Source organism: Choloepus didactylus, chromosome 5, assembly GCF_015220235.1.
Source record: "Choloepus didactylus isolate mChoDid1 chromosome 5, mChoDid1.pri, whole genome shotgun sequence".
NCBI lineage: Eukaryota > Metazoa > Chordata > Mammalia > Pilosa > Megalonychidae > Choloepus > Choloepus didactylus.
Genome location: NC_051311.1, coordinates 140,150,473 through 140,178,409, shown reverse-complemented (window position 1 = coordinate 140,178,409; position 27,937 = coordinate 140,150,473). Strand labels below are relative to the sequence as shown.

The following is a 27,937-nucleotide window of genomic DNA, read 5'->3' as shown; positions in this document are numbered from 1 at the left end:
ACCAGAATATACTGTTGGGAAGAATGCATAATGAAGAGGCGTAGCTTTCTCATCCAAAAATAGCCAAGAGTTTGATGAGGCAGTAAAGAGAACTGGAGGGGATGTGGCTAGAGCTTAGGTTCGGTGGTCTCTGCGGCATGCTCAGCAGCTGTTCCTCCTTGTGGGTATTCTGGGGTGTGGGAGAAAATTCTAAATAGGTCATACACTGGCTGTACTACAGAATCATACTAGAACAATCTACTCACAATCTTTGGGGTGGGTTCAAGGCCTTAACATATTTAAAAAAATTGTTCCCGACCCCTCACTGCCTTGCCTTGAGCTCACACAATGTTTAGCCCAGCGTTAAGAATCACTGTCTTATGGGGATTCAGAGAACAAGAGTGTTAATGCCTTTCTTCAGTGTCCAACCTCACGGAGAAACCCTGTCCATCCTTACCCTCTGAGCATGGAGTTGTAACGAACAGTCAGGTGTGGCCAGGATAAATGACACCAGAGATGCATGAACGATGTTTATTAATACTCACAGGTCCTACAAAAGAGAGCGGCAGCATGCCTCGTAGGGTCAAATGGGGAAACACGTCAGAAGTAGGGGATCAACCAAACAAGCAGGGAGCAAAAGGTTACAGTGGACCTGGCAACTATTCCTTTATAATGTTACATGAGTAGAGCTGTAGTAGTCTGTCAAGCAAGAGTGGGGACTGGGGAGTTTCTATGACTTTCACGGGGGCACAAAACCGGGCAAGGGAGGATGTGTGGAGGAGAGAGAGAAGTTGTTTATCTTGCATAAGCAGGTGTCGGGGGCAGGGGGGGGCGGTCACTGAAGGACCTAAGGACAGGGACAGGGTCTGAGATGCTGAGCCATCATGACAGTGAAAAAGCTTCTATTTTATTTTAATTTAACTCAAGGAGCATCTTACTGAAGGTACCTTAGACTTGATCACTGGTAACTAATATGCTGGATTTGGAAGTCTGAAAAAGTTTAGCAGTTCAAGAATAGATGTGATAGAAATTCAACTGCTGCTGGAAAGCCTGAAACTCATGAAAGTGCCCCCAAAGAATTCAACACAGGACAACTGACTGGAGCTATCCACAATTCCTGTTGATCATTTGGCTAAAACCTCACAAACATACCAACTCCTGACTACAAAATGGACCAGGTACTCAGAACCTGTATGTCTCACTAAACTGTAATCACAGTGAGAGCTAGAGCCATTTATGAATGCACATAAAGAGGATTCATTAGACTTTCAACTTTTATAAGATCTCTCCAGTACTTTTCATTGAAAATAATTAGGAAACTACGTCAATTTAGTAACAAAATAGAACCAGCTCTGCTGATGCCTTGCCGCTAAATCAACTTTGAGAGACCCAAGTCTTCACAAAGTCAGAATTACAAGACCTTAAAAAATATTTAAGAAAAAGACAGGAGTAAAAAAACCAGCCTCTAGCTTTGGTAGCCACTAGCTCTTGAGCCCTTGGAATGTGGCTAGTCTGAATAGAGATGTGCTATGTGTAAAATACAAACAAGATTTCAAAGACTTTTAAAAAGTTTTTTTTTAACAGTCTTAAAAATATCTCATTGATAGTATTTAAATATTGATTACATGCTAAAATAATTGTTTGGATATTTAAATGCCTTAGGAAACCCTTTGGTATTTGCAATGTTTGAGCTCCAAAAATGGATCAACTGTGTATCATTTGGCTTTCTTGATGGATATCTCTGAATATTTGACTATGAATTCTCTTAGCATTTACTTCAACATATCAAGTTTTAATGAGCTTCCTTGAAAGGTTTGTGACATACAGTTGATATTTTTCTGAAATACAAATTTAAACTGTTCATACTGTGCAGTTAATCAGAAAGCATTCAAATCTCAAATTGACTTTGTTGGCAAGTTTATTTTCTGGCTATGTACTCTTTGAATCTAATAAAATAATAAACTCAAAGGAATAAGGCACTGTATGGTTGAAGAGGTTAATTAAGAGGTTAAGCATTTTGCCAACTATTACAGAGATGGTAAGACTAGGCAGTCTGGCTCCAGAACTCATGTTTTAATCACTACACTACAAAACTCAATACCTCTCATATCATGAAAATGGTATTTCAAAAGATTTATTACTCCCTCTTTAAAACACAATGCAATGTCACTAAATACAACCCAAATATTAAAAGTTATGATTGTGCACTAGTAGACCCCCCCCAATTTAATAGCTCTCTAATCACATTTCAATTACAAAATTTACAAGTAGGCTTTACAGTAGAAATTTCAAAGTACATCTTTTCTCATGATTAAGATAATGAAGAAAATTTTTTGTCAATTACCACTACATTCATTTTTTTCACTATTACAGAATTTTAACTAACACTTAAATTTTGTGATGGCAGGTATACAAAAGCAGATACTGAAGCTCTAGCTAACATCAGTTAATTCACAGAAACTTTTCAGCATTCAGACTGTTCTCAGTTTTCTTGTAAACATGTGTCAACATCTAGACATAAGGGTAGATAAAGCATTTATTTCCTTTAAAGCATTTTTCTTTTTATTTTCTACTTCTAAATAATGGGATTATTTGGCAAGGTCATTTGGAAGGTTTATTTATTAATGTATCAATAATGATTTTTTTGTGTCTTAGTTTAAAACATACCAGTACAGATTGTTTCTAATACATCTTTTATATTTCTTTTGATTGATGTTTTTGATACTTTATTTAACAGGAAAATACTTTCTAACAGAGAGAACCAGAGGTATTATAGAAGAGTTGTGGAAACCATGAACAAAGCAACAGAGGTAAATGTCTATCATTACCATGATTTTCAACAATGAAAGTCATATAAAAGTCATTGCAAAGAAAGAAAATGTGATGAATTTCATCAAATTAAAAAACGTCCTTTATTTCTCTCTCCCTATAGGATCTGCTAACTTTATCATATGCACACAGGTGCTCAAAATGCAGTTGACTAATAATTGAATCATTTTTAAAATGCAGACACCAGGTTCATTGGTAAAGAAATACAGGTATGTTTATCAAACACAAAATCAGTATCTATTAATCTAAATATACCAAATAGGAAAGGAAGGCATGAGAATTTAGTAACAGAAAAAAACTTAATCACTTCAGTTACCAAACTTGGGATGCTAAAAGGTGCACCTCAAAGTCCAGGGCAGAGCTAAGACACACAATGTTGGTTAATAGGTAGGTACTACAGTATCACTTTAAAGAAAGAAATCATTTATTTCTGGAGTGTGAGTTTATGTCATGCTGTTCTTTGCCCCTCTATAAACAAGTAACCAAAATTCTAACTTCTTATTACCCATTAGTCTAAAATTAACGATAGCTTAAATATCTGAAAATATACCAACTCTCTTAAAGTATAATAATGTTGCATTTTCAAGCAAAACTAACATTAACATATCTGGTTTTCTTCAGTGCCATAAGTCTTTTACTCTTTTCAAAGAATCATGTGACTTAAGAAATCAGGTATTTCCCATTCAATACAGGAATTCTATGATTAAAAATAATATTCAGTTCCCTTGCTTAAGCACAGCATTCACACAATATGGTACTCAAAGCATTGTCTGCATAGGAAGTTATTACTGAAAAAAGTTTTGTCAGCTATTTCCAAATAAAAATCACTACTAGGAATAAGGCAAGCAGCAGTTTCCTCTAAAGAATTAACCAAGTAACAACAGTTTCAAAGTGAGAACTGGATAAAGAAGAAAAGTAATGGTAAAATAGATAAGTAATTACTGTTATTCACAGCACAACAAAGAAAAGAACTCAGAAATTACATACTTAAAAGAAAAGGGAATGGGCCAAAGACAAAATATTGGCATGCTAGATTTTTCTTTTTCTTTTTTTTAAATTAAGAAAATATCTGCACAGGAGTAAGAGACACTTCACATTCAACCACCCATTGTCAAGATTTACTAAGTTTCTCCTGGTATAAGTCAAACTGCAAGAAAATGGCCAGATGAACTACATGACTTCTATCAACTAAAAAACTGTACTCATACTTAATACCATTTACTTCTATGTAGTTTTACATAGTTCCCAATAATCTGATTTATAAGAAAACTTTCTCTGTGAAAGAATAAGATCTGTATATGTTATCAATGCATAGTGCGGATGTCAATTAGATGATTAATTTTATCATTCTTGAATTTTCAAAAATGTTCTCGTGCTTTGTTCAAATGTAGCTTTTTGCTAGGGGATTTCATTCTTCCATCTCCATGTTAGTAAATAAAAAATTAGATAATATTTACATTGACTTTACAATCTTTTTCTTTTAAAGGAAAATCCCCATGTCTAACTATAACATATTAATTTAAATGATTGCTCTTAAACATAATTTTACCCAAACTTAGAAACAAAGCTGTGAATCAAATACTCTCTGAAAAGTAATCTGCCATTTTCACTGACTCACTTAAACTCGAAATCTTTCTGAAATGCCTACTGTAGATATGTTGGGGGTACTCCCAAGGCATTTTGGGGGTTACATTCTAATAAAGTGGCTAGTGAGTGAAAATTGAAATAACTGCATAACATTTAAAAGAAACTTAACAGTTGTACTAAGAAACCAATACCTACATTATGCAACAGTTGATAATATGACTTCTTGAATGTTGTTTAGGTTACCCCTGCTCCTAAAATACAATCTACAAACTAATTTATAACCAGATCTGAACAACATGTATTAAATCTATGCTCAGTCTATTTTTCTGACAAAGATTCAAAAGTAAGGCAGAATAGTTTTACCTTCTCTTAAACGTTCTGGCAAAAAAAAAAAAAAAAAAAAAAAAGCCAGCTCAAAGTAAGATAAGGAGTCAAAGTTGGCAATCATTCTATTTATTATGGACAAAGAGTGGCACTGAAGTGAAATCTCAGAACATACTGCTTTCTATATATGCAGATATGATCTCATTTGAAAAACAAGTATTTACAAAGGTCCTGGAAAGCCATAACTAACTTGATAACAACCTAGGCTTTCAATTTTTATTTTGTCTCCCTAATACTCAGTTGTCAGTACTTTCTTTCAGCTAAGCCTTTCAATACTTAATGTGATTTTATGTCCTACTTACACTACTCAGTGTTCACATATAGATTTACAAATATTGTATGTGACATTATATAGAATATTACTTATTTTCCAGAATAACCACTTAAATTCTGAATAAAAACTGGAGCATCTGGGCTTTTTAAAAACATTTTTTTTTTTCCCAATTTCTGAATTATTCTTCTTAGGAAGTCATTGATGGAGACTGAATTTAAAGTAAAATTGCTAACTTTCATGAATTTTAACCAAAAAGGATTACTATAAATAGATTTAAGTGAACATTATTCTAGACAAATACAATAATCATGTAGCACTTGACATGGCAACACTGAACTTTCTTTTAAAACCACAGGAGCTTCTATTGTATCAGCTGAAGCACAGAGTCTTGTGATAAAAAGAGGCTAAGTTAATAAGATTTATGAAAGTATGCTACTGATAAAAAAGAAGTGAACTCAAGCCAATGTATTTTATAAAGTAACGTTAATGAGTAAATCATATCAGAAAAGCAACTTCCAGAATATAAGCAGTTAACAACCACAGTTGTAGTAAAACTTTTCCTTTAAGAATGGCAGACAACAAAATAATTTTTATCACAACAAATACATCAGTAGTAGAAAACAAATGAATAATTCACATTCTAAGAGGTTTTTCTTTGGGGGTGAAAGCTTACAAAATTGAGAACATTAAGAAAAATGGATTCATATTAAGATTTCATGATAACAGAAAAAATTAAGGGAAGAGTACTTTTCTTGAGGGAAGAACATTTTCCATACTGGTTTAAAAAGCACCTATGAAACTGTGCTGTCAGCTGTCACAATGGAGGTTTTGGATTCTTTTATCAATTGCAGCATAACAAAAGGCATTTCACAGCATAACTTTAAGGAAAATGTTACCTGATCTAGAATCACAAAGAAAGCAATTAAAAACTCTTTTAATAGGTTATAATACACAAATTTTTCTGGGTAGCAGCAGTTGTTCCTATACTTGCCCTTTTAAAAAAATATGAAACAGAATCAATAAAGTATGGGAGAAAAATCTGAGAATTAAGAATACGAGTTGCAGCATTAAATAGAAAATACTTAAATATACGAGTAAAGAAAACTTAAAATAAGGAAACAGCACTGTGCAACTTTCAATTTCATCAAGTAAAGTGCACTGTCTAAATATTCACTGATAACATTTTCCCTTATGTTGAAAACACAAAATCTATCAGTATTTTGATATTTAAAAAAAACAAAAATATCTATTACTGTAGCCCTGGTAGTTCTCTTCCAGTTTTTTCCTTTTTTTTTTTTTTTTTAGACCATTCAGATGTATATTGTAGGAATATTTATTCACATAATTTGCTTAATACATTTCTTTCTACACAAGACTGAATTTAGAAGTTTCTGTAGAATAACATTTTTAATTACAGTAGTAACACATTAATAAATTATAAATTAAAAAATATTTGCTTAAAAAATCATTTATCAAATGCTAACTTCCAGATTTTCTGGAAAAGTAAAGATGCAAATTGCTATAAATCTGGCACCCCAATTAAATTCTGATTTTTAAAAGTATATAAAATATCCCTCAAATTATCTCAAGCTCCACTCCAGAAAATTTTATTTTACCCTTTTCATTAAGTTATTAAGTTTAGAACCTTCTAAACATTTTACCCAAATGTGGAAAAACTGCCTGAAGATGCAAAGCACAACGAAATAATTTTATGAAAATAAAAAAAATACCCGTTAAAACTAAGTTAGCTGGCAGCACTTAAAATTAGTAATTCATTTATTTTAAAAGTTGCATAGCTGCAAGATGATTTACTGCTGATTAATTGCTGAGCAGTTTTATTTAAGAAGAAACAATATATTTAATAAACTGCAATTCAGTAGACAAACCTAGATTCAATTTATTAAAATATAATTATGAAACTTGATTTACTCTTTGGGCTGCATTCTGATAATGTTAAACCTTCAAGTGGAAAATATTAACATATTTTACCTTTTCTATGGAGAAGTCTATTTCCATTCTTGGGGAAACGTTAAATCTTTAATTGAAAAATAGTAATAAATTTTAGCTTTAGGTAGAAAGTCTATTTTCCATCTTGGGGGAAAAAATGGAACAACTTGAGATTATGGTCTGCATTCAGAGAATGCTTTACTGCTTGATTACACAACTTAGTTTCACATTTAAGATTTTAATTTGTAAGAAATAAATTATGTGCTTTTCAATTTAAGAATAAATGTATGCAGAAATATTATGCTGGGGAAAACAGAGACCCCAAACTAAAAAAACAAACAAAAAAAAATCAAAACACAAGTTGCACAGCTCTAGAAACCTAATAAAAAGTAAATCAACTTTTAAATCAGTTAACTTTGGCGTCTGAATACAAAATGTTTATCAGTATTACCTATGTAGATGACTATTAAGGGATGTGCAGCATTTTCAAAATCCCTGTGTGTCCTTTATATGCATGTTTGGTACACTGAGTGCTATGGTAATTGTCCTCTTCAGCAGGTTTTTTTTTCTTCTTGTATGATTGTCCATCTCTGTATTACCGAGTCTCACAAACTCAGATGTCTGGCTTAGTGTGCCTGTGTTTTTATTTCCGTTTTTTTCCCAAGACAGATGTTCATATCTTCTAGGTTTTTCAAGCATCTTGAATATACAAGAAAACCTGTTTTAAAATAGATATATATAGTTTTAAATAGCAGCCAATAATAGCAATACAAATCAAAACACAACATACATTTCCCATGAACATTTCTTTAGTTGCTGCAAATTTTTCTACCTTTACTTACATTTCCAAAAAGTCATAAAATTAGTATTCATGGTAGAACATATCAAAGACTTAGAAGGAACAATTAAAGCTTAAAATAGTGTAAAAATAGCTAATACACAAGAGTTATTCTCCCTCCACAACAGACTACATCTGAGTACAGAACACAAGCATTAGAAACAGACACACACACACCACCTTACTTTAAGGCTTCTGCCCAACAAACCAAGAGCCCGAAATTAAAACTAGTAAGCAATCATTCTTATGCTGAAAGATTTTGGAAATGTTGGATTTTGCTGCTACATATTGCTTTGTTCTTTTCTTTCTTTTTTTTTTTAGTGTTTATACAGCACTGAATCCTCTTCAAACACATACACTTTTAATCTAGGACAGCAAAAGGGACAGAAGGAATATATCATTTGACAAATAAGAACAGCCAGAACAGAAGCAAAAATGTGGGTCAAAATATTCCATATCTCCATGGAAATAATATATATATAATGTATATACCATGTACCATTTTTAAAAATTGCTGTTTAAGCAACTGTAAAATGTTGCTGTAAAAATGACTCTTGAAGACTCAGAGGGAGAGCCTATTGGTTCAGATTTCTGTATGCAACTGACTTAAGAGAATTCAACCTGCCTCATGTACTATACTATTTCAAACTCAGGTTCCAAATACCAAAAACAAAATAGATAAAATTGATACAAAACATAAGGAAGCAAAAATGCTATTTAGGAGCAACAGATAAATGCGTATTAACTGAGGTGAAATGCACATTCTACATATCCTATAATTTCTTTATAACTTTAAAGGAAAAAATTTAGCTGATCAGACCATAAAAGAAAATTTATCATAAGATTCCCTCTCTCACAAGTTTATCAACTCTAAAAGACAAATTTTGCCTATAGGTGACATATTTAAACATATTATTTTGGTACTATGTTTATTAACATTGAGTTTCAGTAGTTAAAAACCTTCTATAATTTTAGCTGTACCTTTACTTTATTGGCTAAGACATAAGGTGGCACCGAAGGCAACCATTCCAAAGCAACCTCCACTTCAAAAAAAAGAGACTTTTTTCATAGGGAAATAAAGACTTACGTGCACATATATTCAAAACACCACTCTATCCCCCTACATTCCTCAGACACAGCAATCTTACCTATTTATATTTTAAAAGCATCAAGGTATGCTCCGAATAACCTAACAGTAAAAAGTTCAAATTCTGACAGTCCTGATGTACCTTACAGTTTACCAAAGTTTCATCATTTCACACGCATAGCCCTACCATTATGACATCTCACTTAATTTGCACTTCTCATTTCAGTTTCTACAGCTGCTATTAAATTACCTCCATTCTCCTTTATCAATATTCTAATCTGCCATTTTTAAATTATCTGCAACAGAGTTCCTTGAATATTCTTTTATTACTTCAATGCCCACATTTGCAAATTTAAGACAAAGAGTGAAATGGAAGGAAATGGTGGAGTAGCACAGAACTGACCAGATATCACCTGATCTAGTTCAGGCCATTCAGAAAAGATTGCTATTATTGTCTTCTGAGTCTCTGAAGATAGAGGCTTTAACTCCCTCGGAAACAAGTTCAAGGACTGGCTAAAATGTTATGCCTTGATGTAAGAATCCAACGCTTTACACATCATTTCTGCAACAGTCAGCTCAAAAAAGCTTTTCATATATTTGAAAATAGCAATTAAATTAACCCATATGTTTTCAAAGCTAAACAATGCCATTTAATTTACTTCATTCACAGAACTGGGGGTGGGAGGTGGGGAGGGAAGCAACATCCAAGTGAGGTTATCATCCAATTCATTAAATAGTTTCACATACTGCAGAACCATGGATAAGTCGGCAGAGTAAAATAAATATTTTAACTGGTTCTAAAATTCAATTCCTTGTTTTTAGCATACTTCATTATATACTGACGACAAAAAAGCAAATGAATAAATGATTTAAATTGGGTGAATGAAGCCATGACGCAACTATTTGAAGGAAATGTTCTGCCCAATAATAGCAAAACAGTTTAAGAACACAGCATTTAGAGCCAGATTGCCAGGGTTTGAATCTTAGCTCCACCATGAACTAGCTATGTAACCTTGGTAAGTCAAGTTTCTTAAGCTCTCTAGGATTTAATTCCTTCATCTGCATAATGGGAATATCAACAGTACTGAGCTCAAAAGGTTGTCTTAACAATTAAATGAGTTAATAGGTGTAAAATTCTTGGAAAAATGCCTGGAACATAAAATGCTATATAAATACCAACTACTATGCTTTAAATTATAATATGACACTGCATTACCAAAAAACACACCTGGGATGTTATAGACAAGAGTATAGAATCTGAATCCATTTGTTAAACCTATGACTTTGGACTGTTGGTACAACTTGCTTCTTACCAGTCATGGAAGTTATCTATTCTGACCCTCAAGTTTCTCACTAGTAAAATGACGTCACGATATGTACCTCACAGGTTTCTTAAGTGAATGTGTTTAAAGATTCCTAGAATGCAGAGGTCCTCAATATATGACTCTATTCAAGAATCAAGAAAGTTGTTTTTCATTTATTTTTTAACATGAGTTTTCTATGTCGTAGCCTAACACAATGTCTGCCTGGAATACACACACAAAAAAGCCTTGATGAATAAGTGAATGAATAAAATGAATAAAAATGAGAATTTGTGATTTCAGGATAACACTTTCAAAAGCAAGTAAAATAAAAAGGGAGAATTACCTATAATGCAGGAATCTGATGCTTAATCTGAAGGATGCTCAGGGCAAGATCTATTTACTTCAAACCATTCATCTATGCAGCTAGAAAGGAACAAAACAAGAAAAACTGAAACACTTAAGTTTACTTCTATCATGACAGTCATAATCAAAATGCTTGCTTCTTGACTTGACAGTATCTGCAGGAAAAAAATCGACATTTTAAATTACAGTATTTGGAATCTATAAGTTTTTAAAAGATAAGATATATTTATTAATTTTGATTAAGCAGTTAAAGAAGGAATATCTGCAAAATTATGTTATAAAATATTTTAAAGCTCAAACAGAAGAACCAATACCAAAATAATATCTAGTGAAATATCACTTTACCAATTTTTATAATTAAATGACAGATTTGGACAAGTATTTTTCTTTTCAAAGTAGTTAAGCCATTTATGACATCAGCCTGTTCATTTGTGCCACCAATCAATGTAATTAAAGAGAGCTCTTAAATTTTAAGCCTTGACAACAATCCATCACATTTTTATACGACTGTATTTATAAGTGATACCTGAATACATATTTTAATTCTGTCCTACCCTGCAATACATACACACACATAAATAAATATACCATCACCCATTTGCATTTATAAAACATTTCATGATTTTATTTTCAGAAGTCAAATATCAGAGTAAGTATAAATATCTTCACTCTAGATTTGTACAGGCCAATATAGTAGCCATCAGCCATATGTAGCTATTTAAACTTAAATTCATTATGATTAAATAAAAGAAAAAAATTCAATTTTTCAGTTGCATTAGCCACAATTTAAGTGTCCACTAGCCACATGGCTAGTGGCTACGCTATCAGGCAGCACAGGTATAGAACATTTCTGTCAATGCAGAAAGTTCAATTCCACAATGCGCTGAAAGACTATAAAATAAGGCTTCAAAAGGATAAGTAACCTGCCCAACAGTTAGCAAGTTACCCAAGCAGATTCAAACCGTTCAACATTTTCATTGGTGACATACACCAAACTTGCATATCGCAAAGCTAGAAAGCATAACTAATATCCTGAAGGCCAAAATTAATATTTATCATTATCATATTCTGACTGGTTGGTTTGGGATATGACAGTAACAGACAAAATTAAAAGGAAAAAAGGTAAAGCACCTCATCTTTATATTTTTTCAAATATCCAAATTAATTTCTATTGCCATTAAGACTTTTGTTCTCCAAATAAACATTAAGCTTATGACATTCTCTTCAGCCTGCTCTCCACTCTACTCACTTGAGTCTAGAGCTACCTTGGTTTATCAGAGTACAGGCATACCTGGTTTTATTGCACTCTGCTTTACAAATTGAAGGTCTGTGGCAACCCTGATTCAAGCAAGTCTTTCGGAGCCATTTTTCCAACAACCATGTGCTCACTTTGTGTCTCTATGACATATTTTGGTAATTCTCACATTTCAAACTTTTTCATTATTATATTATTTGCCACAGTGAATAAAGATCTTTAGTGTTACTATTCTAATTGTTTTGGGGTGCTGCAAACCATGCCCATAGAAGATCATGAACTTAACTGATAAATGTTTTGTGTGTTCTGTCTGCTCCACCGACCAGCTGTTTCCCAATCTCTTTCCCTCTCCTCAGACCTTCCTGTTCCTTGAGAAGCAACAATATTAAAATTAGGCCACTTAATAACCTTACAATGGTCTCTAAGTGTTCAAGTGAAAAGGAGAGTCCCGTGTCTCTCACTTCAAATCAAAAGCTAGAAATGATTGAGCTTACCGAGCAAGGCCAGTATAGGCCGAGATAGGCTAGAAAGCTCAGCCTCTTGGTTTGGCCAAACAGTCAAACTGTGAATGCAAAGGAAAAGTTCTTGATGGAAATTAAGACTGCTACTCCAGTGAACACACAAATGGTAAGAAAGTGAAAGAGCCTTACTGCTGATATGGAGAAAGTTTTAGTGGTCGGGAAAGAAGATAAAACCAGCCACCAGAGTCCATTAAGCCAAAGCCTAATTCAGAGCAAGGTCCTAACTCTTACACTCCATGAAGGCTGAAAGAGGTGAGGAAGTTGCAAAAGAAAGTTTGACTTAACAGCGCTTGGTTCATAAGCTTTAAGGAGAGATGCGACATTCATAACATAAAAGTGCAAGTTAAAGCAGCAAATGCTGATGTAGAAGCTTCAGCAAGTTATTCAGAAGATCTAGCTAAGATAATTGATGAAGGTGGTTACACTAAGCAACAGATTTTCAATGTAGACGAAACAGCCTTCTGTTATAAGACACCATCTAGGACTTTCATAGGTGGTGAGAGAATTAAGTTGATACTTAGCTTCAAAGCTTCAAAGGCAAGGCTGTCTCTCATTAGGGGCTAACGCAGCTAGTGATTTTAAGTAGAAACCAATGCTCATTTCCCATTCCACAAATCCTGGCGCCCTGGAGAATTATGCTAAATCTACTCTGCTTGTACTCTATAAATGGAACAACAAAGCCTGGATGACAGCACATCTGTTTACCACATGGTTTACAGAATATTTGAAGCCCACTGTTGAGACCTTCTCAAAAACAGGGCGCCTTTCAAAATATGACTGCTCATTGACAATGCTCCTTGTCACCCAAAAGCACTGATGGAGATGGACGAGATATACATTGTTTTCATGTCTGCTAATACAATGCCCATTCTGCAGCCCATGGATCAAGGAGTCAATTTGACTTTTAAGTTTTATCACTGAAGAAATACATTTTGTAAGATGACAGCTGCCGTAGATAGTGATTCCTCTGATGCGTCTGGGCTACGTACATTGAAAACCTTTTGGAAAGGATTCACCATTCTAGATGCCATTAAGAACACTCATGATTCATGGGAGGAGGTCAAAATATCAATATGAACAGGAGTTTGGAAGACATTGATTCCAATCTTCGTGGATGACTTGAAGCTGTTCAAGATTTCAGTGGAGGAAGTCACTGTAGATGTGGTGGAAACAGCAAGAGAACTGGAATTAGAAGTGGAGCCTGAAGATGTTACTGAATTACTGCAACCTTTTAATAAAACTTTAATGGATGAGGAGTTGCTTCTTATGGATAAACAAAGAAAGTGGTTTCTTAAGATGGAATCTACTCCTGGTGAAGACGATGTGAACATTGTTGAAATGACAACAAAGGATTTAGAATATTACATCAACTTAGTCTATAAAGCAGTGGCAGGGTTTGAGAGGACTGACTCCAATTTTGAAAGAGGTTCTACTATGGGTAAAATGCCATCAAATAGCATTTCTTTCATGAAATCAATGCAGTTAACCGATGCAGCAAACTTCATTGTTGTCTTATTTTACGAAACTGTAACAGCCACAGCAACCTTCAGTAACCACCACCCCCATCAGTCAGCAGCTATCAACATCAAGGCAAGACCCTCTACCAGCAAAAAAATTATGACCTGCTGAAGGCTCAGATGATGGTTAGCATTTTTAGGAATAATTTTATTAAACTATATACATTTTTTGGACATAACATTACTGTATACTTAATATACTACAGTATAGCATAAACTTTTATGTATAGTGGGAAACCAGAAAACTCATGTGACTCGCTTTATTGTGGTATTTGCTTTATTGCAGCAGTCTGGAACCACACTTGCAATATCTCCAAGGTATGCCTGTTCCTTTTTAAAACAAAGCACTGAGAACTACACAAAATGTTCCAGATGTGTTAGCAATTCATAGCACATCTACATGGAACCTATGGGATCTAAAATGGATACTTTTTATTTTATAACCATGTAATTTTTATTAATCATGAGAAAGTAATCATACAAAACTCCAGATCCTTCTCACATAAATTGCTTTCAATCCATGAATGTCCTGTTTCAAACTATTTTCACTGGTTATTTAAAATTCTATTATATTCCCTTCTCCTAATTCCAGCAGGAAATTACCACCCTGAATTTGGTGCTTTTCATTTTTTGCATTTCATTACTCTGTAAGTATATATTTATGTACTCCCAAACAACATAACAGTTTCCAGGTTTTAAAATTTTATATAAATGCTACCATAAAGTATACTTTTTATAACTTGCTTTTTTCACTCAATTTGTTTGAGATTCACAATTGTTAGTAAGTAAGGCTCTATTTTGACACTTTCAATTATGTATCTATTCTTTAACTGATGGACATTTTCAATGATGGCATGAACATTCTTGTACAGGCCTCTTAAAGCAGTACTGCTAAAAGTGAGGTCCATAGACAAGGTGCTAGTGTACCCAACCTATTTGTTACTAGTCAGTCCTCAAAGAAATAAAGAGCTTGTGCCAGAATATAAATTAACTTCATCACTAAGCATACTGTTTAGTTCAAGAGGCTTTTTTTTTTTTTTTCCATAACAAGACTTTCTTAATGAACAAAGCATTGTGTAATTTACATCCTAGCACAGGCTCCTTATCTCTCCTCTCGGACTTGCACTGAGTAGTAGCACTGTCCTAGAGCACAAGATCAAGAATTTCTTGAAGCATAAACCTAGTCCTAGGAGTTGAACTACTGGGTTGTAGGATATATACAGCACATAGATAGTACAGTTATCTGCCAAGTATACCAATTCACATTTCCACCTGGAGTGTCTCAGTATTTATGTTATTCCACATCTTTACTAACACTTGATAGTGGTGTCAGCCTTTTTAAATATTTGCTATCTGATGGTTTTAGTTTTCATTTCCTTAATTACTAGGTGAGATCTGAGTAATTTTTTATATGTTTATTGGCCATCTGGAGTTTCTCTTCCCTGAACTGACTGGGAACAGTTCTTCCCAAATTTCACATTTCTTTTTTGTCTTTTTCTTAAAGATTTGCAGGAAATATCCAGGTATTTCAGTTACAATAAAATGCACATTTCTGATAAACCTTGCTTTCTACAAAATCAAGCACGAAAACTAACAAGGCTTATAGGAAAAAATCAGGTTAAAGGTAGATCACTCAAACCAATGCAACTTTGAGCTATAATAAGGACATACCACATTCCTAATACATTTTATTATAAATATAGAATGTTTTTAAAAAAAGGAGTGAAGCTAGCTTGACAGAAAAAGGATTAAGAAAAGATCAAACCTGCTGGATTATGGAAACAAAAACAAATGCACAAAATCTGAGAACTGTGAAATAAGCATTTCCAAAACAAAGCTCATGGCCTAACTGAACTAAGAGTAAGAACATGGGGTGATGGGTACTTTAATAGTTTCCTATTCTTTTGTGGGTTGCTATGTTAGCATATTTGCTTTCATCTGCTGCTATCTGATGCTACAAAACATTAATGTTATGGGACATACTGTGTATCAACCAGTAAGGTCAAGGTATTGTATTTTCATCATTTGCCGATTTACCAATTGCAGTGAGCTCCTTTACATTACAGAAAGTTACTGAAGGAGGATACACTATTTCAAATACCCAATCTTTGTTGTTATTTGGAAAACACTCTCAGTCTGAGGCAAGTAAGCTTTAAATTTTAATACAGTCAAATTAATCAGTAAAATATACCAATCTTTCTTCTAAGGTTCCTTTTTTGGGGGCGGGGGGGGCGGGTGGGTAATCTTGCACCAAAAATCATTCTTCACCAAGAGGCTATAAACATTTCTTTATATTCTTTCCCTAACACTTCATATTTTGCTTGTCATAAGCAAGTATTTAGTCAACCTGGAATTGATTTTTATTTCAAATGTGAGAAAGGGATTCAATTTTTTTCCCATATCAATAAACAATCATTGCTAACACAATTTATTGACTAGTTCATCCTTTCTCTACTACACTGTAATCCACCTATGCCAAAATCAGCTTTCCTCATTTATTCAAACAAACACTGACATAGCACCTATTTTGTGCCAGCAGTTTCTACAGTTAACTCATTTAAGCCCTCATAACAACTCTATAAAGTAGGTCCTAACATCCTTACTTTATTGGTAGAGGGAGAGAAAAACGGAGAAATTTGACCAAGGTCAAAAGGGCTGGGAGTCAAATCTATGAAATCCTGGCTCTCGAGTCAATGCTCTTAGCTCCCATGCTATGCTGTCTCTGCATATACGCACAGGTGTTTATGGACTCTATTCTGTGTCATTTTCACAGCCTTATTTAAATACAGTCTTAAAATAAATTTGTGTATGACAATATCCCCCAGCATAGTTTTCTTCTTCATGAATGTCTTAACTAGTCTTGGTCCTTTGCTCCTTGGTGTGCATGTGTTTTAGAATCAACTTGTCAAAAACTAATTGAGATTTGACTGGAATAGAGTTAATTTTATAGTTTAATTTGGGGTGAAGTGACATTTTTATGACATTGAGTCTTCTTAACCACAATTTGCTATACCTTCAGGTTTATTTTAGATCCATAATATCTTTCAATCAAGTTTTAAAATTTTCTCTAAAAGAAAGTTTTGCACATCTTTTATAGACATTGTAGTTTCTGTTGCTGTTGGCAATGTTACTATTCTTTTAAAAACTATTTTCTTTTCTTACTAGGATAAAGAATGCAACTGATTTCCATATGGTGATCTCATTATTTGGCAAACCTGAACTCTTCACAATTTTAATACTTTATCTAATATTTATTTGATTTTTGTTCTGAAATCGTAAATACATAAGTACAGAATTATACTGAAAGCTCTCTCACATTTATTGAGATCATATATGCTCCTTTAATTTGCTGATGTGGTAAATTACATATATAAATTTCCTAATTTTAGAGTCTCTCTCTGCATTCCTAGCAAAAATCCAATTTGGTCATGCGGCATTATTTTAGATTACATTATTGGATTTGGTTTGTTAATATGTTTTTGGATTTTTGCATTTATGTTCCAAAATGAGACTAGCTTCTAATTTCCTTTATTGTACTATCTCAGTGATTCTGGTATCAAGTTTAATTATTCTCATAAAGTTAGTGGGAGAGGCTTCCCTCTTTTTTCTATCCTTTGGAAAAATTTAAGATTGATATTATGGTACTCCATGAAAGAGCTTGTTGTCAAACTGTCTCTCTGGCCTGTGTTTTTTGTTTTGTTTTGACAGGTTCATCATAATTACTTGTAATAATTATAAGTTGATTCTGTTTTCTGTTTCTTTTTGCATCATTTTTGATAAAATCATATTAAGGAAAATTTCCATTTTAAGTTTTTAAATTTAAGAGCATAACATTTTTAACAGAATTTTCTTCTCTTTTTTTAATCTCTGTTGTCTGAAGTCATAAGTCCCTATACTGTTTATTTTTCCTTCTAGAGAAAAACCTGCAGAGGCTTATGTATTTTACTAGCCTTTTCAAACAACCAACTTTTGGCTTAGTTGATCTCTGTTGTATCACCTTAAAATTTTATTTTCTGCTCTAATTTTTATTATTTTCTTCGTTCTATTCTCTGTGTTTATTCTGCTGTTGTTTTTCTAATTTCTTAAGTAAGAAGCTTGTCTTATTGATTTCCACCCATTTTTTCCATTCTAACACAAGCATTTAGGGCTATTAATTTCCTTCCAAGGGTCATTCCAGGTATATCTTTAAAAGTTTTGATAGGTAAATGTTTTCATTATTATTCAGTTCTAGGTATTTTCTTAGTTTCATAATGAGTCCTTCTTTGATCCATAAGGTGTTTAGAAGTATGTATGAGGATTATTTATCTTTTTATCATCAATGTGTAATAGTGGCCAGAGAACATGTTTTGTATGGTACCAATTCTTTGTTGCTTGCCGATACTTAGTTTATAGCCTCGTACGTTATCAGTTTTTATAATGCTCTATGTGTTCTTGAAAAGAAAATGTATTCTCTAATTGGTGGATGTAGATAGATAAACACATCCATTAGATCAAATTTGTTAATTTTATTGCTCAGTTTTTCTAGGTCTTTACTCGTTTGTTGTCCATGACTCAATGACAGCTGTTTTAACATTTCCCATTATGATGATGCACTTGTCAATTTCTTCCAATAGTTCTATAACTATTTTATTTTGAGACTATATTATTAGTTACACAGAAAGATACAATATTATAATTATACCTCCCTGATGATTGTATTTTTCCTAATTATACAGTGCCCCTCTGTGCTGAAAGTTTACTTTGTCTGATAATAACTTAGCTTTTTCAGTTTTAGTTAGTGTCTGCCTGGATATAGTTGTCTATCCTCCGACTTTCCTATTTTTTTTTGTATCCTTATGTTTAAGTATGTTGCTTCTCAACAGCATATACCAACCTTTTAATCTGTTTTTCAATTTGTGAGTTTGTCTATTTGGATTTATTATATTTCCTGAAATACTTAGATTTTTGTTTCTCTTCTTTCTGCTATTTACTCTGCTTTCTGCTCCCTCACCCCCATCTTTAAATAAAATTTTGCCTTATTGCTTTTATTAGTTTGAAAGTTACGGTTTTTCTATTCTTTTAGTGATTACCTTACATAGTTTTCTACTTAAAATTTTTCCTGTGTTGCTGCTCTAAAAGCAACCAGTTGCGACTGGAATCTCAGCTTAGCCATTTAATAGACATGTGACCTTGGAGAGATTCTCTACTGTCCCTCAACTTATTTCCTCGATTGTAAAATGAAGTTGTTACAGGCTTATCTGAGATAACCTATTTAAAAAGCTATGGACAAAACCTGGGTCATAGTAAATACTTAAAAAATGGTTGCTTTTGGATACAAATAGATGTGGGCAAAAATCCTCGCTCTAGCAGGAAAAAAGGCCATGGTAACAAAAAAGTGGGGCAAGGATCACGATTTCAATGAAGAAGAAAACCTTTTCGACTCTACCTACAACTTTGATGCTGTGTGAGCAGTCTTTTACTCTAATATCAACTTGGTTAAAATAAAAATAAACTTACCCTTTATGATATATGCATAAACAAGGCAGCCGTGCTATAGTATCTCCCTGCTGCAATTCTTCAAGGCATATTGCACATTCCCCAGCATCTTTACTCAGTACATCCTCTGAGGAAAGAGAAAATGAATTCAGGACAATAAAATTATCTATCAAATTGAAAAAAATGAATTATGTGAATGCTAATTTATAAAAGACAGTGATTCTACTTACTTGGCATATTTTGTCAGAAATACATAAAATTCAGCAACTGAACTACTACTTATAAATCTCTGAATAATGGTTATTTTACTTACAGACATATCTCTCATTTACATTTATACCCTATTGGGTCATTACAGTAAGCAAGAACAGTATAGAATCCCCCAACTTGCAAGTGACCTTGCTCTAAAACATTATCGTAAGTCAGTTATTTGGAATTCATCTTCCTTCTCATAATCAATATTAATTTGGTGCCCAAGACAGTTCAAAAAGTTTCCTTAAGAGTAATGTGGCTGAAAAGACAAGAAAAATAAAATATTATTTTTTTTAATTCTAAAATAATAAAATTCGATAAGTTAAAGAAATCACTCTGAATATGGAATTTTAAATCCCCTTTAATGTTAAAGTTCCATAAGAAAAAAAAGTTACCTCAATTCATGGTTAATAGTGAAATTTTAATTATATTTTATTAGTGTTAAATGGAGTATGTTAGCCATATATGCTTTATGACTCTTTTTAACTGTAGAATAAATGAAACATGCCATTACTGAGAGTATAAATAAACTGTTCAAGAATCTCCACTCTCATAAGTCTAGAGAATAAAAACCTAAAGCAGAAATATGCGATATGAACCTATACCATGAATAAATATATTAACACTTTTGGAAATAAAAATCCAATAAACTAGAGAGAAAGACTACGTATCAAACTCTACCTAAATCTTGAAAAATAAAGAAAGATAAGGAAGTTTTCTAAAATTAATTGTCTGGTATCCTAATACCTCCTGTAAAAGTCAACAAACTATGCACACATTTATGACAGTTTCTGAGAGAAAAATTCATTCTGTATGAAGTGGTTCCCCCTTTATTCATTTTGAGACAGCACATTCAGAGAAAACACAGACCTTATTGGGTGTATGGAAGGTAAGGCATTGGCATATGCTTTCTCCGTAGGGCTGGAGTGGGTGTGCAGAGTAAAGAGAGGCGTACTGGATAGCTCACAAGCTAATACATGTATCACAACCAGAGGCAAGCAGAAAAAAGATTTCCGGACAAGCATAGGTAAATGAAAACTGCTGTTTATTACTCCTTCCCCTCCAAGTTTCCTTCTCTGCACCCCAGATTTCCCACTCCTTACCCTCCTTCAGCTTTCTTCCTACCCAAAGCCTTTTTTCTCTTTCTCTCCATTTCCTCTTTTTCTGGATAACTTTCAACAGAAGATTCACAGATAGGGAACCAGATTTAATGTAAAGCACCTATAGGAAGGTAGTAGTGAGAATAAAAAGGAAAGGCCTAAAGGAAGAACTCAGAAGTTTTGGTAAAGGTCTACAATTCCAAAAAATATGGTATATTTCCATCACTTAACATTTTTTCACCAGAAAGATACCAACATCATAGTAAAGAATTATATGAATGTAATCCCTTAGTTTTATATACCAGGTAAGGAAAAAAAAATGCTTCCATTAAACTATACACAATATCAATTTAAAGATGCACTACATTTTCAGAGCTGTTGAAGTTTGGGGAAAAAAAAGTGCACCTCAGAATTGATGGAATAGGGTTTCACATTGTTTACCTTTTGGAATACTTTAACAATGCACCTGGATTTAGTCTAGAAGAACCATCAAATCTCATTTATCATAAATTAAGAAAATGAGATGAACCAGCCTCTAAAAAACAAAAAGTATTGCCACAATTTTTCCATATATATTTTATGTATCAGATTCCCAAAGCCAAATGAAAATAAGTATAAGTCCATTAAATACAGCTTCTGTAATACCCTGTTCATGGAAAAGTAGGTATCTTACAGCACTTTTACGTTGGACCTATGGCTATCAGGTCTGATTTCTTTATTACAATAGGTTTTTTAAACTCTTGGAGATTAGAATAAGTTCAATATCTAAAAGGCCTTGATTTACCCTATTTATAAGAAAATTTATTTATAGTACAACAAAGACTAATCCAATCTGTATATTATAGTTAACAGAAGATATACTTTAAGAATAGATTGTTATTTAAAAATTAACAGGAGCAAATAGTCGGCAGGGACAAGGATTTTCCCTCTGATGTTTTACAGGTACTAAAGTTAAATTTTTTTTAAGTTTAATTTAGAATGCTACATTATTGAAGCCTGTCAATTTTACCATAAGTTCCTAAACTCTAGTCATGAAAAATAATCAGAACTGTATTTTCTGTACCAAAAAAGGTATACCTATATACAAGGACATCCCAAAACACATTAATTTCAATGAAGAAGTCCAATATCCACTGTAAATAGTTTCTAGTGAAATCATCTCTGCTCAGAAAACTAAAAGCTAATGTTAACATATTTAAATCTGTAGCCACTGCTCAACTGTATTTTGATAAGCAACCCTGAGAGTTGGAAGACAGTTCACTCTCACCACAAACCTCAAGGTTATACCTTAAATAGCAAATGCTTAAAATTCAAATTCTAAAGTATTATTTCCAAATAGAATCTGTCTTTGTACATTTGAAACCGTTTTTTCAGTTTTGAAAATTCACTGCGCAATATGGCTACTTTTCGCCTATCTGGAGGTGTGTGAGTATTCCCCTCGTCCACCCATTATGATGCTGCTCTTTTGTTCAAAGTTAAGTTTTGAGCTTTTGCCTAACACGGTGAACTAGGTTATCACAACTGTGAGAGCTGTTAGTAACGTGATATATTCAGTTATATAGGGTCTGGAGACACCATTAAACCCAGGTCACTGAAGCATCTTCACATCAGTTGGGAAAAGAGTATTAAAAATCTTTAATCAATTAAAAACACGTATGAAGATACCACCCACAGGCATTAAAGTCAACACTTTACTGCCAGACTCCTAACTAGTCAAAACTGGTATGAGAGAAGCAGAAAAGGGAACACTAACAGATCTAACTACTACAGTTAGCTAGTCTGGATTCTGCCTTCCCCAAGTACTGACCAAATGGAGACTGCAAACAGTCCTGCTTTTTCAAAAGTGGTGTTCATCTCCTATCTAAATACCTGGGGCAGTAAAAGAGTGTATTTACTGCTCCTCAGTCTTATTCCTTATCTTATTTGTATTTTCTATGCATTAATTTAGATGTACTTATACAGGAAAAGAACAGTTAAATGATGGAAACAGAGCAGCAGTGATTTTTAACCAGAGTGGGCACAAGAAAGAATCACTTAGGGATGCACTGTATCTCAAACACAGGAAAACAAACACAACACCTGGGCCTCATCCCTACAGATTCCAAAACATATACATGCCTCAGAAACCTAACTGCTATATCAAAGGAAAGCAAGTTGTAACAGAAAAGCTCAAGATTTAAATTTGAAAAACTTAATATGAATTTCCATTCTATTATATTAGTTAGCTATGTAACCTCAAAAACATCAGTCAACCTTTCGCAGTTTCCTTTCCTCTTTAATATTAGTATAGCAATTGTAATGAAGGTTATTACAGAGATGAAATGTCTTTAAATTATGCAAAAAATCTTTTTAAGTTCTAAACACACTGTACAAAATATTTGTTTCTATCATTATTATTATCAGGAAGTATTTGACAGGCCTCTCCAAAAACAAAATTGCTCATCTTCCTCTCTTTTTCTCCCTGTCCTGGTATTCCAGTTGTTTCAAATTTACACAGAGACATCAGATAACCCCACGACCCCCAGGAGCTTCTAGGGGATACTCCTGACAGCCACTACAAGAGACCTATTATAATTGTCAGGCTGGGAACAACTCCATGCAATCAACACTGCCTAGCTAATTTTTAAATGTTTTGGCTTTGTTCCATATCTAAAAAGTATTACAAACATCTACTCTATTAGATACTTTTAGACATGTCTCACTTAAGTCTTACATTACTCCTGCAAAGGAACTAAAACTATCTCGATTTTACGGATCAGAAAACTGAAGCTCAAAGAAGTTACGTAAGTTACTCAGAGTTACTAAGTTCTAAGATCAGGTCTCAAATTTAGGCTAAGTCCTTGGCCTTTTTACTACTTTTTTCTATGCTTTTTCCTACACTGTCCAAAATGGTAGACACACTGTCCAAAATGGTAGACACTTTAAAAATGGCTAGCACAACTAAGGAACTGAATTTATTTTATTTAATTTTAATAAAATACAAAACCTCAAAATATCTAGTAGTGAACACACATTTATAAACTAATCACAAACTTCCGTAAATTGATATTTCATTTATAGCCTTTAAAGCTTTTAAATTTACATTGTCCAAAGAGATTACTTAAAATTAAAGCAGCCAGATATGCAAAATTAAAATACTTAGCAGGTTCAAGCACATATCCATATAGTCATTGCAGATTAAGACAGCATGAAAAAAAGCTTACAGCCAAAATTCTTGAAAACAAGACAAAACAACAAAAGACTGGATTTGTTAGACAGCCAAGAAAACTCCATGCGAAAATTTCAAAATCATCACAACTCTGATTTCAAATCAAGCATCCAAACAGGTGTATGAACTTTTCAGCGAAATACAATGTCAAGCACTATTATGGATCAGGCATTTTACCTGAAGACTTATTTTTTGTTCTTGAACCCTCAATGATAGCAGTAGAAAACAAAAGCAGCTGAAATGAGAAATAATCCCTAGAAAAATCAAGAATTAAAAAAAATTCACAACATTAGTAAGAATTACACAAAGAATGACAAGTTGGGGCTCACAAGGTTTATTAATAAACACTTTCACATATTACATTATCTCATGGGCTTAAAAAAAGTAGTCAGCATTAACAGTCTAGATTATGAATCCATGAAATGTTACTGTACTCAAATATCAATAAGGGAAATTAGAGATGATATTTGACCAAAGGAAGCTGCCATTTTCATAGTAAGACAAATATATCAATAAAAACAGGGAATAACCTTTATTATTAATCTGTCTAAAATTTAAAGTTCCTGGTCAATGTCAGCTTTTGTTTTCAGAACCTTATTATTCTGTCCAAATAGGAATTACTGACTTTCTCTTCCTACATGCCAATGACAATTACTGCACAAATGATTTTAGTTTAAATGTATCTGAGAATTGATTATTTAGTAAATAAACATTTAGCTATCCTTCATCTGCATTATTACAGGTATATGTGAAAATTAAGCCTAATTCTTCAAAATGAGATAGAACTTATGATAACTTTACAATAAAATTTGTACTCTTTGGAGTATTTTGGAAATTGACATTGGCACTGTTGGGGACTGAATCATTGTTGAGGTCCCAAACCCTGGTGGTCCAGTAAATGTGAACCCATTTGTAAACAGGATCTTTGAAGATGTTAATAGGTAAGGTGTGCTCAAACTTAAGGAGGATGAGCCTCAATCCAATATTGCTGAAGTCCTTATAAGCAAAGTAATTTGCATACAGAAAGAGATGCCATGGGGAGCAGCCAAAAGCTGGAAGTCAACAGAAGACAGAAGAGAAAGGAAAAAGACACCACCATATTCTTTGCCATGTGACAGAAAAGCCAAGGAATCCCAAAGACTGACGGCCAGTAAAAAGATAACGAACTCAGAAGGAAGCAAACTGTGAGCCAATAAATTTTCCTGTTGTGAAGCCAACACATTGTACATTTGTTTTAACAGCTGAGAAACTAAAACAGGCCCCTTCTCCTAGAAAATGTAACCAAATCATAAACCCTAAAAGCTAAAATATACAAAGGGAACACAAAAGCTATACTTACAGACTTAGCTTTCTTGGGCCTTTTTGTTCCTCTGTTGCCTAAAAAAAATCTATCTCAGAAGTAAGTCTTTTATAAATTTAGGAAGCTGTAAGAAGCCATACAAGTCACCTAAGAAATCATTAAATTATCAAATTATTTTCCAAACTTCAAGTCAAATTAAGATAACTTTCCTAAAAATTCCCAAACCCAAAAACAATTACACTGATTTGCTAAACCCTAAACAAATAGTTTTCCTAAATCTGTTTCCATATGAGAAATAAATATTTTGAAATTGAATACACACAAAAATAAAACTACACTTGAACTAAAGTTAAATTTCAGGTTCATTTGTTTTAAATAACTGCAGAGAGAAAAGCACTAGTTCTAAGAAACCAAAAAGGCCAATATCTTTATCTGAATTCCAAGCTTAATTTATTATTGTATGCTTTTTGATTAGATTAATGCATTAAAATTATAATGAAGGCTTTTAATGGCAATTAAAAAGGAGTCAAGCAATTTGGGCAATATGATATGGCTGAAAGAGCAGGCATGTAACTTATAAACAGTCAGCCCTGGGTTCAAATTCCAACTCTTCTGGCTTTAAATTTCAATTCTTCCAACTGATTGAAGGATACAATATGGATAACACGTAGAATTAAATAAGATATAGCTGTGAAATATCTATCACTGTACCTGAGATGAAACAGGTATGTAATAAATATTAGATAGGAAATTATTGGCAAGAAAGGACTCTTTCTCTGAGTTTATTTTCTCCATCCTAAAGTGGTAATAATAATGAAACCAGCTCATCCAGTCTTGTAAGATTGTTGTGAAGATCTAATGAGATAATTGCCAATGGAAGGCAGTCTCACGAAAAAAAGAACATTGGACAATTCACAAGCCTCTATGAGCCTCATTTTCTTCAAATAAACTGAAGGTCATGACAACTGCGTCTCACATCATCTTCATATTAATTAAAAATAAAAGCGCTAATGAATATGAAAATATCTAAAAGGTACAAAATACATATTAGCTGAATAGATATAAAATTTTACTACTGAATTACTTAATAGTAACTGTCCACTCAAACGGTTTTGTAGCATACAATACATATTATAGTATGATACATCAAAACAATCATATTTATGAACTAGAATTCTACATATTATTTTGTTCAGGTGAATCTGAGGCATTAAGAGTACTACAATGTGTAGGTCTGCTTTTGTTGAGACAAAAGTATGTTATAATGCACCTTCTCTTCTGCTTCCTCTTGAGATTGTGAGATAATTAGCAGGTTGAGTTTTACTGTGCAAGGGACACAAACGCAAATGCCTAAAGGGGATAGCCAGAAAACGTTTTAAGAAGTAGCTAGCCTTCTTAATTACTTTATAAGGAAAAAAGAAAAAAAAAGAAAAAAACAAGCACAGTTGTGACAATAAATGCCAACTGATGTTTGGCTGAGGTTTGGGGGATTAACAGGGAAACAAGACAAATGAGGGAATGCACTCCCATCCAAAGGGGCTTTGCCACTATAGAGGAATGAAGGGAATGAAGGGAATGAAGGCCCAGTGTAGCCAAATATTACATATTTAGAGTAGCTAGAAATTTAAGTTTTTAGCTGAAATTTCTCTTTTGTAAAGTATTGCCTCAAAAAACATTTTTGATACTATGTAAGCCAAACTAAACATGTCTGTGAGCCAGATGTAGCCAATTCTTTGTAATCTCTGTATTAAAGAAACAGGGTCAAAACCCTGTAGGTTATGCTTACCCTAGCATATAGCACAGTGTTTTGCACACACCAAGTGCTTAATATATATTTTTTGAACAAACTAATGAAGCAACAGAGCTTAGGAGACTGGAGAAAACACCCAGCAACAGGTGAAGAGCCAATGGACAGAGAAAATGCTAGGTCAGGAGGTTGCTGTGCTAGTGACTTGGGCACTCTGCTGTCTTAGTGACTCAGCTGAGCTCAGACCTATATTGTTTTTAAGTGTATTGCCTTCTTTATCCAGGAGATACATACATATCAGCCTATTAACTAGACAGCACTACATATATGCTGTTGGCCAACAAATACTTATATGTTTAGCATGTATGGGGGTAAAGTGTTAAACGTATGCATGCATAGTAAGGATATTAAAAATGTCCTTTCCTGAGATAATAAAGCAAAGGGTAAAATGCAAACATATTTGGAAAAAGCAAGAAGCTGAGAACCAGTAGCTCTACTATTAACAACCATGTAATGTTAACAACTGAGGGTTCTTTCATGATTCCCTATTATCCTACTACTAAATCACTAAAATAACTAACAGCTGGATCCTGGAGGATTTACATAGTGAGACCTCAAGTAATGAAACCACCTGGAAATCAAGAAATAAAAAGTGTGAACTGGATTTTTAAAACAATTGTTCTAAGGAAAGGTTAAAAAACACTGATTTGGAACAAGATTTACTTCTCTTCAGTGGATCTATTCAGTCAACCAATCCTTACATTGCCTGAGAAGATGGTAGGGTCCTGGGGCAGCCAGCAATACCTGAGTGATCCTTACTGGGACTTGGAAGAAGGCTGTTCTCAACAACACAGAAAGCACTGGAAAGGAGGGCTGGGCTGAAGACAGGGACCCCCCGCACCCGAGAACAGGGAAACTTTCTTCTTCACAGACTCAAACAAAAAGGTCTTCACATAAAACCTTGTGGCTT

General features: G+C 33.5%; 1 protein-coding gene across 4 annotated transcripts in view; it reads right to left on the bottom strand.

The window, feature by feature from the left end:
- Nucleotides 1-6,331: 6,331 nt before the first annotated feature.
- The window catches only part of ZNRF2 (zinc and ring finger 2), a 130,615-nt gene continuing 109,009 nt past the window's right edge, over nt 6,332-27,937 (bottom strand). Inside the window, exons 3-7 of one of the 4 annotated variants that reach the window (XR_005217050.1) lie at nt 19,382-19,487; nt 13,358-13,521; nt 12,134-12,215; nt 10,573-10,652; nt 6,332-7,718 (exon numbers count right to left, since the gene is read on the bottom strand). Coding sequence is in view for 2 of the 4 variants with exons in the window: in XM_037836988.1 (XP_037692916.1) it covers nt 10,595-10,652; nt 19,382-19,487 (164 nt within the window). In the remaining 2 variants the exon portion in view is untranslated. Of the gene's footprint in view, nt 7,719-10,572; nt 10,653-12,133; nt 12,216-13,357; nt 13,522-19,381; nt 19,488-19,509; nt 19,872-27,937 lie in introns of those variants that run through there. The other 3 variants (XR_005217051.1, XM_037836988.1, XM_037836990.1) reach the window with 3 other exon arrangements.